The sequence below is a fragment of the Rhea pennata genome, chromosome 19, assembly GCF_028389875.1.
Source record: "Rhea pennata isolate bPtePen1 chromosome 19, bPtePen1.pri, whole genome shotgun sequence".
Taxonomy (NCBI): domain Eukaryota; kingdom Metazoa; phylum Chordata; class Aves; order Rheiformes; family Rheidae; genus Rhea; species Rhea pennata.
This window is the reverse complement of record NC_084681.1, coordinates 5,628,048-5,644,324: the sequence shown is the minus strand read 5'-3', so window position 1 is coordinate 5,644,324 and position 16,277 is coordinate 5,628,048. Positions and strand designations below refer to the sequence as shown.

The 16,277-nt window shown below is 37.8% G+C and overlaps 2 protein-coding genes across 11 annotated transcripts in view; one reads left to right on the top strand and one right to left on the bottom strand.

Moving 5' to 3' along the window:
- Positions 1-200: 200 nt before the first annotated feature.
- Positions 201-2,549, bottom strand: LOC134148945 (cytochrome c oxidase assembly protein COX11, mitochondrial). The gene is made up of 4 exons (XM_062591650.1): positions 2,259-2,549; positions 1,938-2,093; positions 964-1,089; positions 201-541 (listed from the first exon to the last, which is right to left on the bottom strand). Exons 1-4 carry the CDS (start codon positions 2,544-2,546, stop codon positions 359-361), a joined length of 753 nt encoding a protein of 250 aa, XP_062447634.1. The 5' UTR covers positions 2,547-2,549; the 3' UTR covers positions 201-358.
- A 719-nt stretch (positions 2,550-3,268) lies between these two features.
- STXBP4 (syntaxin binding protein 4) overlaps positions 3,269-16,277 on the top strand; it is a 71,418-nt gene continuing 58,409 nt past the window's right edge. The window contains exons 1-7 of one of the 10 annotated variants that reach the window (XM_062591628.1): positions 3,269-3,961; positions 4,043-4,292; positions 5,025-5,106; positions 12,698-12,771; positions 12,959-13,054; positions 14,035-14,104; positions 14,999-15,073. In XM_062591628.1, coding sequence (XP_062447612.1) covers positions 5,069-5,106; positions 12,698-12,771; positions 12,959-13,054; positions 14,035-14,104; positions 14,999-15,073 — 353 coding nt within the window. In that variant the 5' untranslated portion in view covers positions 3,269-3,961; positions 4,043-4,292; positions 5,025-5,068. Of the gene's footprint in view, positions 4,293-4,475; positions 5,107-6,451; positions 6,476-8,862; positions 8,931-12,697; positions 12,772-12,958; positions 13,055-14,034; positions 14,105-14,998; positions 15,074-16,277 lie in introns of those variants that run through there. The other 9 variants (XM_062591630.1, XM_062591627.1, XM_062591626.1 and 6 more) reach the window with 9 other exon arrangements.

Below are 16,277 nucleotides of genomic sequence, written 5' to 3'. Positions count from 1 at the left end.
CTTTGAAAATAAAACTGAAAAATAGTTTGCATCAGTTTGGATCTGCCTCATCACATTCAGATAACATACATCATTACAAGCGATGGCTGTGAGACAGCTGCCTTTCTTCTAGGAACATAAACATTCCTTGTATTTATGATGATAAAAATGCTATTCCTAAGGCAATTATAACTACATGAGTTTAAAAAAAATAGAACAAATTCTGTCAGAACGGCAGCATGTGCCCATAGTGCTTTAATAATATAATTTCATATTGTGCAGTACTTGTGTGTGATTTTTATAGTTTCTCCTTCCATGGGAAAAATGGTCTCAAAATGGTGGTCAGATAACAGAAGTCCAATTATGTAGATATTGCCTATTATTGATATCCTGGAAGTGGTAATTTATGTCCTTCCTTTGCTTCAAAAAAGGTATAAGAGAGAGTGATCAAATCAACTTTAGCCATTTTAGGGTCCTCTGCAAATTCTGGATCAATGTAGAAAAAGACAGGCATGTCCACTTCCTCTTGAGGATTAAGCCGCTGTTCTTCAAAACAAAAACACTGCAGGGGAGAGGGAAATAAAGGTAGCTAAAAGAGCTGCGATGTAAAGACAGCAATTCTGTTCCTCAGGCATTATGGGGAGAAATTATCTTTTGATGATTTGTCCAAAAGTGCAAACTGGACAGGCTACCCCAAAACACTAACAACTGCCCTCAAAGTCACTTGTACTAACATTTAAATTAAATGTTAAATTAAATTAAAACATTTAAAGGGAACCATTCTAATTTATTATGCTATGGCCTGTCAGGAAGACAGCAAGATTAAGAATGAACACTGTAATTTGAAAAATCTAAGGTCTTTTCTTAAATATTGGCATACTAAGAATGGACTTGAGGGTTGAAATTCAAAATCCTGATTTATAGATAACAATTCAGTTATATTCATATGAAGAAAAACACAATCCTTGAATTGTTCACACTTACTTGTATTTTATTGAAATACTGTCCTGCTTCAAAGGGTACTACATTGTACGTAGAGATTCCAATTACTGGTTTGTCAGTAGGATTTTTTGCTTTATAAAATGCCAGTGCAGTCTCTCCTGGTACCACCTGTATTAAAAAAAAAAAAGTGTGAGAAAAAAAAAAAAGAAAGTCACATTGAGGATTTTTAATACACTCTATTGCCCTCCATCCCTCAAAGTCCTTTAACTAAATTAAGTACGAGTTAATTTTCTCTTTTTCCATTTCAAATTGATTACTCCTATGTTTCACTAGTATCTGCCTTAGAGATAACCCACTCCTGTTCTAAATTAGAAATACTAAAAACACATATATATGTGCATTTTGAATCTTGAGCAGTTTACCACCGAGGTTCTACTGTTCTCAGCAGTTTATCAGCATACAAAGCTTTTTTGAGAGGCATATGTACATAGGGAATACTTTTCCATTTTTGAGGTTACTGTTCTTTCAGTAAAGGGATCAGAAACTAATTAAGAAGCGTAACTGATTTTGAGAGACAATCAATACAGGAAGGAGAGTGGCAAATAAAGCACCATCCTGGCGAAAGTCCAAAGTCTAAGATAGCTAGCTATACTGGAAACTTTTTTTACATTTGTACAGAATAAGTGGCAAACTTTTTTGGCAGCTTAATGAGGAAAAAGAACCAACTACAAGATAACTACAATGTGACAGGCAATAAAAGTTTACAAAAACCCTCTGGTAGATAAGATGTGAACTGTGCCTCTTCCACTAGTACTGAAAATAAAATTCTGAACTGGCTTTATGGAACCACACCTGGACTAACAAACAGTTGTATTTTTTTCTGGATCAGCGCTCAAATATGTGACTCAACTAACCCACAGGATCAGGGTGGCAACAGAGGACACAAAACCTAAGGCTCAGTGTCAAACACCAGCAGGTAATTCCTTGTTAAGGTGAAAATGCGGCAGGCCACTCACGTAGATTTCGGTCTGCTGAGGTCTGAAATTCCAGTGTATGCTGGCGTGCACATCCGCGTTGAAAGTGACCTTAATGACCCGGTCTTTAACAGGCTTCATGCTCTCGATCTGCTCCGCGCCGTGGCCTGCGCCCGTCGTCCCGCCGAGGCCCGTGGCCTTGCAGAAGGAAGGGGAGTAAGTAACGGCGGGGGGAGGATTTTCGCCATAGCGAGGGGAATTTAGATTGGGGGGGGGGGGGGGGGAGGGTTGAAGCGAATTCTTGCAAATTAGGTCCTATTTCAAGGAAAAAAGCTCCGAGACCGCGCCGGGCGCCCCCGGTACCTGGCAGTAGAGGCGGTAGAGCGGCACGGCCGCGTAGGACATGCCCACCATGCCCACGGCGGCGGCGGCGATGTAGCTGAGCGTCGTGCGGTTGCGGCGCCGCCACTCCTCCTCCTGGCCGCGGGCGAAGGGGTTGGAGCCGCGCAGCCCGCGCGCCGGCTGCGGGCCCGGCCCCCGGCACCCAGCCGCCGCCGGCCGCGGGAGGGCCCCGGCCAGCGCCAGCGCCCGCAGCGGGCCGCGGAGCCGCGGGCCCCCGCAGCGCGCCCAGCCCCGCCCGCACGGCCCCATCCCGCCTCCCCTCGGCCGCCGCGGCGCCTCCTCTCGCGAGACCGCGCGCGGCGACGGCGGCCACCGCCCGCCGTGCGTCGCGGCGCTTCAGCCCTGCCCCCTTCCCGCCCTCCTTCTCCCCCCGCCTTCTCCCCGCCCCGGCCCGCGGCGCCCGGGCCGGGCGGGTGTCTCGGCTCGGCGGCCGCCCCGCGGTGCCGGGGAGCCTCCGCGCTGGGGCGGGGGGCGGTGCGGCTCCCACCGCGTGGCGCGCCCCGGGGGGCGGGCTGTCGCTGAGGGGAAGGGTGACGCCGGGCAGAGGGGTGTCTCTGAGGGGAGGGGTGTTGGCGGGCGCAGGATGTCGCTGAGGGGAGGGGTGTTGCCGGGCAGAGGGGCGTCTCTGAGGGGAGGGGTGACGCCGGGCAGAGGGGTGTCGCTGAGGGAGGGGTGACGCCGGGCAGAGGGGTGTCGCCGAGGGAGGGGTGTCGCTGAGGGGAAGGGTGACGCCGGGCAGAGGGGTGTCTCTGAGGGGAGGGGTGTTGGCGGGCGCAGGATGTCGCTGAGGGGAGGGGTGTTGCCGGGCAGAGGGGCGTCTCTGAGGGAGGGGTGACGCCAGGCAGAGGGGTGTCGCTGAGGGGAGGGGTGACGCCAGGCAGCGGGGTGTCGCCGGGCGGAGGAGTGTCTCTGAGGGGAGGGGTGTGGGCGGGCGGCGCTGCCGCGCCCCCGCAGGCCCCGCCGGCGCCGAAGCCCGGGCGGCGGCAGCAGCGGGTCCGAGGGAGGCGGCTGAGCGCCCCGAAGGGCGGCGCGGTAGCTCGGCGGCAGCGCAAGGCCGGTAGGAGACGGAGTAGAGCGGGCGGAAGCCGCGTGTGCAGCGCGCCAGGAGCCGGGGGCGGTGCTGCGAAGTCTTTTTCCCCCGCCGTTCGTGGGTTCCCGGTGTTTTAGTACAGCGCTGCGGGAGGCGCCAGAGCAGATGGGTCGGTGTTCCGCGGAGCCTGCACAGTCTTTGTCTGTAGTCTCCTCTAGTGGTGCTTTGGCTGATGTTTAGTTTCATCTTTTACGTATTGATTTGGCTTTGTTTAGATGCAAAACATTGACGTGCTGTTTGTAAACAGCAATTATTTCAGGATAGGCGAGTTCGGAGAAATCCAGAGGTGTAATCTTCCTTAGCAGGACCGGTCCCGTGCGTTGTAACAGACTTTGCAAGCCTGAATTTATTGCTTCTTTCCTCTTCATTGGCTCCAGTAATTTGAGTCACACGGTGATTTAAGTTGCTCCTGATACAGCTTCATTTTTCATTTAGATGGGTTGGATACTGCAGCGGCGTAGCCCGGAGCGAGGCAGTATGGCAGGTTTCCCTCTCTATTTAGATTGCGTTACTGCTGATCCTTTGGCAAGAGATCTGAAAACATTTACTGCAAGCTGCTCCTAAAAGAATATATGTATTTTATATACATACATACATACATACATATATATATATATATACACACACACATATTCTTCCCAAATTAATTTATCAGTCTATTCTTGCAGAAGTACAACCTGCGTAAGTTGCTCGGAGTTGGTGCTTGTGGAGGCTGATACGGTGCACCTGGAGCAGCCCAGGAAGCCTGCTTTGGTTCAGCTTAGCCCGGTTTTGTAGTGGATCACTAATAACACAAGCACCTGTTGCTGTCTCCTGCCTTTGGGGTGTTTAAAGTGTTTTTTGTGCCCCTCAGGTAGGTCTTCTGGTTCTTGGCTGTTTGAGGATTTAACCATACAGCTTGTAAGGTCAGGAAGATTCGCTACTGATAAAAGGAGGGGGGAGGGATTTGCATAGATACTTTTTCAGTAATTTTTTAGATGATTGTAGTTCAAATATTGTATTTCTTGTAGACCTGTTGTAAAAATAAGAATACAATATGAACTACTGTTTTTGTACATTTTTAGTGATATGTAACTGCACCTGGTATGCCTTTTGGCTTCTGAATTACATACTTAAGAATTCAAAAGTGCCTCTTGTGCTGAATACTAGACACTAAGTTTAAAAAAGTGGGAAAAAAACAAGAAATAAAACACCGTATTTTGCTCATAACAAAATTCCCTCCCTCCTTGTTAGAAGAAAATCAGAGCTCATCATTATTTTGTGTTTTGCACTTATATGAGTTCCCCTGATAAAATAACCTTGATTGATTAGTGGATTTTTCGGAAGATGATTGAAAGCACAGAGGGGTTGAGTTTACTCCTACTTACAACGTCATAATTTAAGAGGAAATGAGGATGTCAGATATTCTGGTACAACACACAACTCCGAGTTGCTAGCTACTTACTGTTATACTTTTCGGCAATAAATTATGTCTGGGTTTTCACTGTTCTTTCCCACTTATCTTCAGCTAGTTAGTATTCGGTAAGAATTGTTGTCAGTGTCTGAGAATAAACATAGCCATTTAAGTTTCAAAACGTGGTTTCTCCTTTTTTACAGCAATTATTATCTTGGATATGACCCAGTGCTTTATGTTTCAGAATTCCTCATTCTGAGCTTTTATTAGAGTAGTGCACCTAAGAAGATGTCCTGTGCAGAGCTCCTAACAAATCCAAATAAAAAGTAAGTACTTTCCCCTCCCCTCAGACAGGACTATAACAATTATTCAATTATTTGATTGTCATATAAAAATTATTGTACTTCCATTTGTAGGAACTTGTTTTAATGACTTCCTAAGGGAAAAAAAAATGATACTGAAACAAACTGAAGTAGCTTCTAACAAAAGCTAATAGCATCATTAAATTTACACATAAAGGAAAGAAATGACTCTGAAACTTTTCATTAAGTTAATCAGCACTAGGTTAAAACTGTAATGTTATCCACTTTGTTTTAGGAAAAAGTTGGCTCAGATTCTAAATGTTGCACTCAAATTCAGGCACAACTGAAAAATCTTAATTCCAGACTCTTTCTGTACTGCTAAATAACCAAGCCAATGTTGTCAGGAAAAAAAATCAGATTTTAAAATAGACATAGACAGCTTATGCTGGCTTGTTTCACATTTGCTGTGCTTATGCAGTAGGTCCAACAAATTGTACTCAAAAGTACCGACAAACCATTTAGCATGGATTTTGAGTTATGCCATTTCAAAGACAGGTTGATTTATTAATAAAATAAAGTAAAATTTTTAAAGCTATTTTCCTTTTCACTGAAATCTGAAGAAGCAAACACTATGCTTGTCAAATGGAAATACAGACTATAAAGTATCAGGATATATATTTTCAAAACAGCAATGTTTTGCTAGGTTTATTTAGAAGGTATATTGCATGATTACTAGATCACTCCATAAACAATTTCTCAAAAGATTAACCTGAAGTGCAAAACTAAGTGCATGCCAATGTTCGGTACCTGATGATTCAAGTCTATCATTTTCTATATTTAATATAATATTTTCTTCTAGGAGACAAGGTATCAATGTGCAGTGTTTCAAAAATGTATTTGGTTAGATGTTAATTGGGCTTTACCTAAACTTTAATTAATGTATTCTTCTCTATACAAGAAAGCCCTAAACCTTTTGTATTTCTCTGGCTACAATGTGGCTCATTCCTTTTTTCTTGCATGTTTAACATTTTGATATATAATGACATATGTTTTCTTTTAATCTTTGTAACAACCTAATCAGCAAAATGTATTTTGAATAATTAGTGGGTTTGGGTAGATCAGAAGGAAGTGTCTGTTGGTACTAGATAATACAGTGTTCTCTTAACTATGATCCTTAATGTCTTAATGAATATTCACCCTTTTAGGTCTACGAACCTGGAAGGCTGCAGTTGCATAACAAACTTTTATAAGATTTTTACAAAAGCCTTTTCTTAATTATAATGGAAAGAGCTTGTCTTGCTACGAAGGTTTAGAGGATAATTTAGCAGATGATAGATTAGGCAAACCTTTCTGCCTTGATTGCTAAACCATTACAAAATTTCTTTTGGAAAAGGTGAGTCATAATTAATAATGATGCTAGAAGACAGTAACTTACTAGCTCTTTGAAAAAGAATCTTAATCTGCTTCCTTCACAAGATAGAAGAATATGTCTTTTATTTTTTAACCTTTTTTTGGGTTTTCCCACAAGAAGAGGTGGGAGTAATAATAAGTTTTGTACTATTTTCTATCTGCTTTTATTGCTGGGAGTTTTTTTGTCATGCCTGGTTTATTAAAAAAGCATTTTACCTTTTTAATAGTAGAAGTACATAGCCCTGAGTAATATTTATATTAGTTTTCTATATATGTGTTTCTGTTGTGTAAAATATGGTACTAGAAACGAGCAAAGCTGTATTGGTCAAAGTGATTTTTGACAAATTTTACTGATACCAATACAACAAGTTGAACTCTACTGATATTAAGGACAGTGAAAATTTTGTTGTAGAAAGGGTAATGACATTTTATTCACCATCTTAGATAAGTTGCTTAGAGCATATCGATTGATATTGTGCTTAAATATCAAAGACTTTTCTTTTTGGGGGCTCGAATATTAGTAACACTGGCAGAATTAAAGTGGTTTAGAAGGGGCCACGTTTTCCTCACTAAATATATATAAACAATCCACTTGACTCTAGTGGAGCTCTTCACATTGTGGGAATCACAAGACTGATTTATGTTCCCACTTCCATCACTGATCTGCTCCTTAATCTGTAGTAGGTCACTTTGCCTTTCTGTCTGTCTCTGTATTTAGCTTGCAGGCTTTCTTTGCTCTGAGGACTGACCTCAGTATATGTGAATGCTATGTAGCACATTGCTTTTAACCAAAAAGATGAAAAATCCTTTCTCCAAAACAATTACATGTTAAGCCATAGGCACTGCAACTTAAAAAAAATAATAATAATAAAAAAGAGCATCTGAGATGAGCATGTGCATCCATAGCACAACCAAGATGTCCTGCTGTGCAGCCCCAGACACTGACAGATGCTGTCTTATCATGGGGTAACTCTGCTTTAGAGGTTTCATCTTTCTGTTTATATGAAGACCCTAGCGAATACAGCATCTTTGGTTTTCATTTCAAACAGTAACTTTTTTAAGCTCCTTTAAAAAGAGGAAGAGTAATGAGAGTACATGTATTTATTCTTTAGTTTGATGAAAAACAATCTTGTAAACACTGCGGAAGAAAATAGTTGCTCAAACCGATGTCAGAAGCTTAGAGCATCTGAGAGAATATGTGTGTATCTCCCTGGAGATCAAGTCTCATGTCAGCACAGAGTCTTACCTCTGCAGAAGCAGTTGTGTATGTTGCCTTTTTCAACTAGCTTATAGTCAATGTAACAGAAGAAATTCTTTCCTCTGGGTATTTTGTTGATATCCCATTGGCTAATCTGAAATAAGCAGGCCCTACAAGGCTACATTGCTTTTTTGGTAGTTTTGACAAAGTATCCCTGGAAGCCAATGTTGAAAAGTAGAGGATAATTTATGAGAACAGTTTAGATTGCTGAATGCTGAGAATGGACATTGTAAATCAACAAATTAAAAATTAAAATATTTCATTCCTTTTTTATTTTTTAAAAAAGGAAGCCTTACTAAGATTAGAAAGGAACAGAGGGATGATACAATTTTCAGGGAAACGTAAAATGTGACTTATAGAAGTCTTTCCTTTTTCTTTCTTTTTTTCTTTTCCTTTATCTATTTTTCACCTACTTGTACTATAAAACATATCATGATGAGCTGTAAACATGGGTTCTTTTCTTGCACCATTTTTATTTGCTTTCATGAAAAATGTGTGTAATTTCTGTTTCTACAGGAATTAAACAAGCCAAATTGTGTGTTAAGTTTTGACTGTTGTATATTAAAACACTACAACCAAATTAAAACATGTAAATCAATACCATAATTGAGAATGGAAAGTATTAGCACAATGGCATTTGTTTCGTTAATACTTTTAGTCTGTCTGTTTTGTTGGCTTTTCCTTTTGTGTGTGGATGTATATAATCCAATCATTAGGAAGATTGCTTTTGATTGTTTGGAGGGAACAGTAAACAATTATTTTGTCTCATTTGGCTAATGCTGGATATAGATTGTATAATCACACTTATCATAAATGTATCTCTTTTGAGTTTATCAGAAGTTGCTACAAATTGCTGTTTAAAACAAAGAAAAAGTAAGCTTTACCTTGATAGGTGAATTAGTCCATGTGACGCAGAGGGCTTCAGAGAAGATTAAGGAGGCAGACACGCTCATCTAAGGCTCTGTTTGGGTTTGGAGAGGGTTTGTTCGTTTGTTTGTTTTTTTGGTTAGTAGCAGAAATAGTTCTGAATGTATCCTCTATGCTGCTGAATTGGAAGCCTTCAGTTTTAGGTTGTTTTCAATATTTTGTTGTCTTTTCTGCTGTATTGAAGAATGTCCTTGCTCTCACCAGGAGATGAAGATGAACCAGAGCGTTTTGATGGTCTCTCTCTCTTATACTGGTATGCCGAGCCATTAGGTCTTGATGAGATTTCCCTAGTCTGTAATTGGAAAAAGTACAGTAAAGATATTTTAAAAGCTGTAGCCATTTACAGATTCTTTTTCCTTTTCATGAGCAACCAGGATTTATTATTTAGATAGCTGTGGAAGTGTCAAATAATATATATTTTGCGATGGAAGGGTATTCTCTTTCCACTGATAAATGTAGCTAAGTGTTTTTGTTTGTGGACTAGTGACTAGTAACTTTTGAGGAATACAGGTAATACAGAATTGATTGAGGAATACAGAGTATCCAGAATCTCACATTCTGATAAGTCTCTAGAAGGCTTAGAATAGAAGGTTGCTGAACTTACTTACACATACTGTTTAATAGAAAAAAGATATAAAAGATTTAATTTTTATGGCCTTTACTAGATCCAAAATATAAGTGCTTGGTCTATTAATAATCCAGGACTTCAGCTGAAGTGTTAAGTTTAGTCATTTTTTGGAATAATTTCAGTGTTACAAAGGTATAGCACATGTTTTGTATACCCCCTTTTTTTTTTATCTCTTTTCTCACTTTTTTTTTCATTTTTTATGTACTGAAAGTTTGTTTACAACTATAGTTGTATGACTTCTGTAGGAATGAACAGTAATACCTAATTGATTCTTTACATCTTTTTCTATGAAGAACACTGAGATTATTTTTGTTACCACTGCCAATTAGCTTTGTTATCTGTTTCCTTAGTTATATTACTGAGCATATTTTTAATGTTTTGGGAAGTAGCTAACAATTCATATTATCATTGTTCAATAATCATGAATTGTATGTTGGAAGGGAGCTAAATCCAAGTCCTTATGTACTGAAACGGTTAAATCATCTTATTTTAGTACAGTGATGACAAGTAACATGTCTTGAGCATCTGTCTCTAATTAATGTGGGAGAACACTGAAAGTCAGCAAGATGTAATATCCTAAACTGATTGGGGCATTTGAAAATCCTTGTCCTTAGTGTTCATGTTATGAAGTAATTTTAAACTTCATATAGTGGAGGGACTTAGTCTTTAGAGCATAAATGCCTTGTGTCAGTCCTACCTAATATTAATTGTAGATGGCAACGTCCTGATAATTTCCCTGTTTTGGAGATACCTTTTTCTTCTCCGTTATGGGTTATTAGTTCATCCTGTCTTTGTATTCTCTCTATGGTCTTTGTCAGAATCAGTTTCAAGTAAGTTAGGGTCTCTCTTATGAGAGCCTGCTTGCTTCAAGAAATATGGATTCTTTCTCACTATAAGTGTTCTTTGCCCATGTTTTATTGTATTTCATCATCATTTTACTTAGTAAGAGATAAATAGGTTCTACCATTTCTTAGGAACTTTCTATTTCTGTGAAATACCGAAGACTTAAAGTCTGAGATTTGATCTTTTAAAATTTCATGAAAGCTTGTTCTTGCTTTTATTTACTAATTTTTAAAAGTTAAATTATTAATAACAGCATTTAGGATTTCTTTTTAATTATGGTATTCATAAACTAAGATTTTTCTATTCAGATAACTACTATTCAATACAACAACTATTCAGCCTTCACTAATATTAGCATCAAAAGATCAGGAGAAAGTAAAATGTTCTTGGTAAATTAGTATAGTCATAATGTACTGGAAATAATTATTTAAGGAAAATCCAGTTAAGTTGAGATCCCTACTACTATTGAAAGATTTATATATTAAAAAGTAAATAACAGTTGTTTGTGATACTGGTGCTTGCACTACATAAAGAAATGTCTGCCCTGTGAAAACTTTTGAGAGCGTGGCAGAGCATAGAACAATAGTAGCAAAAGATAAGGTGGGAAAAAGTAGAAAGAATTGTCTGTTTTTTTTTTTTTTTTTTTTTTTTTTTAAGGCCAGTGTTGTTCTCAGTTTTCAAAAATAGATACACATCATGGACAGATCTGTAAAGATGATGATTATTATATTGTTTTTTGGCCTCAAAACAGTTTAGAATCATGAAATAATTTATGTGTCGGTGCTAGGTAATAATGCAAAGTAGTGTGCGGCTCTAGTATACAAGTAATTTATCAGAAATGTTATGGAAAATATTTTTTTTTAATTTCTCCTGGAGTGTGATTAAGTAAAAGTAGTTTGGTTCACTTTTAGCTTTATAAAGTGAGTCTTACCGTGTGTTACACAGTAGCAAGGTCATTTACGATCCTGGCAGTGCGAAGATACGCTAATTAGGTTCCATCATTTCTTTTCAGCCTACGGAAAAAATACTGCGAGAAATACTGCAGTGAAAATTCAGCAATATTTGAAGCATAGGCATCCTTTTTGTTTTTAAAGATGAATTATTAGGTTCATTCCTTTGACCAGCTTTCCTAAAATAAAAAGTTAATTTTGCAAGTCCCTGGGAATTTGAGATAGTAGAACAAATAGTTTGTTTTCAGATCCTTGCAAGTGCAAAGATTCCTTGATAAAGATCTCATCTGGTTTTGGTTTTATGAAAAAGAAGGAATTTGGAATGCTCTGTAGGAATTGCATCTCTTGGTTGGTGCTGGAATTTAGGAACATTTGGACCTTTTGGATTTCTCTTTCCTCTGTCCTTACAAGGACATTTACTCCAGCTTTTGTAAAAATAACCAGCTACAGGCTTGGAGTTCAAGCTGTGGGCTGGATTTAGTTGTATGAAAGGATTTAGGTCACTATGTCCTCCACTTTGATCTTCTCTCTCTCTCTCTCTCTCTCTCTCTCTCTCTCTCTCTCTCTCTCTCTCTCTCTCTCTTTGTTAATGGATTCTAGTTGTTCCATTTCACTTTAGCATCACACTCTAGAAAATACAAGTCACTAGCTAATAGAGAACAATATGTAGGTCAAAGCAGAAGAATTTAAGCAGTGCTTCTGCTTTTTTGTATAATGAATCTGGTGCAAAAGCTGAACTGTGAAGAACATGGGATATATGATATAACTTGGGTTTTTTATAATATCTCATCTGAATGAAAATACAAAATGGTAAAGGACTAATCTGAATTTATAGGGATTCTTAATGCTTTATATTCTCAGTATGGCGCAGTGGGAATATTTCTAATGAAATTGTAAATTTATATTTCAAGACTCTTAATTTTACTTTCTTTAATTCTTCACCATTATCAAGGGCATACCAAAAAGTTGTCATACTTCAGACAATTTCACATGCTATCCTGCTGTTCTGTCTTAGGATGAGAGGGCATGTAGAGGAGCAAGCAATAGGGTTTGGAAAGAAGCCTTTATAAATAGAGAAAGAGAAAAATGTTGAGTAAAGAAATGAGAGATTGTAGGGAAAAGATTATGTTCTTAAATAAGCAGAAAGTTATGTCTTAGAAAAATTTTTGTATATACTATCTTGGCTGTGGCTTGTTTTAAGTTCTGTTGCCTGATTTAAGAAGTTGTGATGTGATATTCTTGGTTAGATCCTAAGTTGGACATGGCTGTGGGATTTTGTTGCTATTTAATCATAATCATTTTATTATTTACAAAGTGGGATTCAGAATTTGGCTGAAATGCTCTGGGGAAAAGGGAATAAACTAAGTATACCTTGTTTTATTATACCTTATTTCACCATACCATCTTATTTTTATTATGAGGAGATTTATTTTTCGTTTTTTTCCCTGTATCGTATATAGAGAGAGCTGCCAGTCAAGAAAACTAGTTTTGATTTGTATTATAGTTAAAAACATGCTCACTGTAATTTTTTCTATGTTAACATAGCACTGTATGTATTTCTGTAATTACAAATATGATGACTTTTATTTTATTTCTTAGGACTATTATGGGCCCTCACGGAATCAATCGAGCCGTTCACCGCATTTCTTTTTCTGATTGTCAGAATGGATTAGGTAATTAGATTGCACATTTTGTTTATTAAGAGTAAACCAAGTCTAAAAGTATCTGATGAACTTTCTCACTTCACACTGATATCAGTAGAAGTTTAATTTATTCATCTTTTTTGGATTTGATTGTAAATTTATTTAGCCCAGTAGGTGGAATAAACAACGTTTTGCTTGTTTCTTGTTTCTTCTGCAGGAGTTAAAATTATTGGAGGTTATCGGGCACAAACAGCAGAAGATTATGGAATCTTCATTAAGCGAATTCTACCTGGAGGGATTGCTGCTGTAGATAGTAAATAATTGCTTTTAATTTTTTGTTAGAAACCTACTTTATAAAAAAAAAAACTGTCAGGACCAATCATCTTTATTTTACTTTGTGTATGAGCATATTTAAAATAATATGGTTACTTACTATTTGTGATACTGTGACTTCTCCTTAAGATAGAGACATGAAGCAGAGATCCTTCATGGGAGATTTTAATACTCTGTTTTTGAAAATATATTCAAATCTAGATATGGCTGATGTGAAAGGAATTGGTAATCTTTCAGCACAGTTAAATAAGAGTTGAGATGTCCCTATTAACTTGTAGGAATTAAGAGTGTTTGTTCATGTAGATAACCAGTATTTTCTGAGTTCCAATAAATGTTTTTTGACTTTAGTTTAGGTGTTCAGTGTGGAAGGAACATATTTTCCTATGTATTTTCGAGTAATAAAAGTTTATGGAATATCATTCTGTCCTAGATCAGTGTATGGCTTTTTTTGAGATTCTACTTGGCTTTATGCAGAATGATCATTTAAAGTAACCTAAATCTACTTCAAAAATAATAATTCCTAAACTTGAGATTTGGAGAAAGTTAAAAAATAAAAACTTTTCTAAAACACTCTTATAAATGTCTTTTTGGAATGTATAAAACATTAATGTTTTTATACGTTGAAACTTTTATCATAAAAATTCAGTTGAAAATTAAATCTACAGCTGTGAAGCATGAATTCCAGTCTGGCAAATACATGTGTGCTATGTATAAATAATACAAATAGCTAAATAACATTGCTGGGTTTAGTGGTTATACTGAGGTTACTGTGATACTGATAGTCTGTTACAATATTTTAGCTAAATTATACTCTGAGCCTAAGGTACTGAAACTCATAAGGTTGTGTCTATTGCATTAGATCAAATAAAGTTGAAAGGAAAAACTCTTTTTCATTATAGTAGTCTAATATGTTCACTGTTTTTATGTTGATCCATAAATTACTGTTAATTTCATTACAAGGCCGTTTGCTCACTGGAGACCTGATTTTAGATGTCAATGGAGAAAACTTAATTGGAGTAACCAATGAGAGGTATGTTTATACAGATGACTAGATGTTTATTGGAGTATGGAATGCTGTATGTTTTATGCTGTAAAGTATTTTGGATCATATCAACCACTGATTAAGAGAAGATAACTCCCCTGAGGTCCCTGGAGTTAATTAAACTGGCAATTAACGTATGATATAAGTCTAATTCAGCAAGCTGTTGTGGAAGATGACAGTACTTCACATGCTTGTATAATGACAGAATAAACCATTTCTTAATGTTGTAGGTTATCAAATGTATTTGAAAACAGCACTAAAACATTGATCTGGCATTAATATTTTTGTAATTATCTGCTGCTTTAATAACCATGAAAGTAAATGATACAGCTAACAAGTATGAATTATTTGTAATGAGGTAATCAAGGAAAAGTTGCTTAGAAAATCTGTAGAATATGTTGGATATTTTCTGTAGTTGGATCACTAGTGATCAATATAAAGTCCACAGGGTTGATTGAGGTGTAGAATTAAAATTCAAATAAATAAAAATTACAATGTGCGTTGCTAAGGGAAATCCTGAGAAATGAGGCACACTTGAGCAGTACTCTGCTCTGCTCTAGCTTGCTAATCCTCAGTGAAATCTAGGAAAGTAGTAGAATGGATCCTGGAAGAGATGTGGATAAAAGGGAAGGGAAAGAGATGGCAATTCCAGTTTACTCCTGTACCAGGCACAGGCTCACTGCAGAGCCTGTCTTTCACTCACTTCTGCAATGCTCAATTTGGGTTATGCTGTTGACAAGCTTTTTTCTCTGCATCTGGCAGTCAGAATGATTAACTACTTTAAGAATTTGTTGGTTTTCCTACTGCTTTACTATCACTCAGAGTATAGTTCATGACAGAACACTAGTATATATGTATTTTATTGCTTTTTCCTCCTTTTAGGGCTGTTGACATCTTGCGAACAGCATCAGCATCCAATCATATGTCTCTACTAGTTGCTAGAGATGAAGAAGCAAAGTAAGAGAAAAATGAAACATTGTTTTAAAAACATTCTACCTCAAAACTGATAAAATCCAATGCTATAGCTAAGGTAGGGAAGGGGATTGTGTGTAGCTTTCAGATTAAGAATTAATCACAGAATTACACCAGATGTCATAGCTTTCTCTGTTATGATAACATTTTGTTAGTGTACTGGACAATGAAAAATGAGCTATTCTATTTAGTTTAATTACACTTTTTGCATCAATTAAAGTAGTAAGCTCTAATTTCAGTTTTGAAACAACTGAAACCTTATGCTACCAGCTGAGAACATTAAAAGCTATTTACTGCGATAATAATGTATTGGTTTGCACTATTTCAAATGTAAAAAGTGCTAGTAAAAATACTAGACCCACAAGAGTACAAAACTGTATAATTGAAGTAGATCTTGCCATCTGAATAAAAGGCTAACCTGTGTTTGTTTGTTTGGTTGGTTGTTTTCCCCTTTCCTAAATTCACTTTTCAATCTCTAACAAGCTCTGAATTAGTCTGGATAAGTAGGTTAAACTGTTCAGTGTACCAGATACTTCATAATTCCTCCACTATGAGGACATTTATACTAAAATATTGCTTTAATCTTGTTACCTGAAGTTAAGTGTATAAACCAATATTAGCATAGAATCGTGGGAAACGTTAGGATGGAAAGAAGCCAGGAAGCCCATCCAGGTTCATACTCGCTTTTGGTGTAGCAGCTGTTTCCTCCAAAGATTTATGTAACTATTTGGATAATTATTGTAAGAGTACCTGCTGGTATTTGCTTTTCATAGGATGTTCCACTTAAGTAATCTCTCCATAAAGGACTTTTCTCCAAATTCCTTTAGCCCTCCATCTGCCTTAAGCTTCTCTTTCTGCCCTTTATTTTTGTATTTGGCAGAAATTTAAATGAGTCCGAGGCCTCTGACCTCTCCTTTTTTTCTGTTAGTGTAGATATATGTGAGGCCCTCTCTTAATCTGCTTTTATCTAAAGCATAATGACCTAGTTCCTCTAACCTCCTTGAATAATTAAAATCCATCAGTCCTTCTACTGTTTTGGTGGTATGCCCTGTGGCCTGTAGAATTTGCCACTACATACAGTCCCTCGCTCACATAGACACCTCTGAATGAATTTCTCGTGACTGTGATAAAATATTATTTGATTTATATTTCATTGTGCTTCTGGATGCACTCTGGATTTAGCATTATT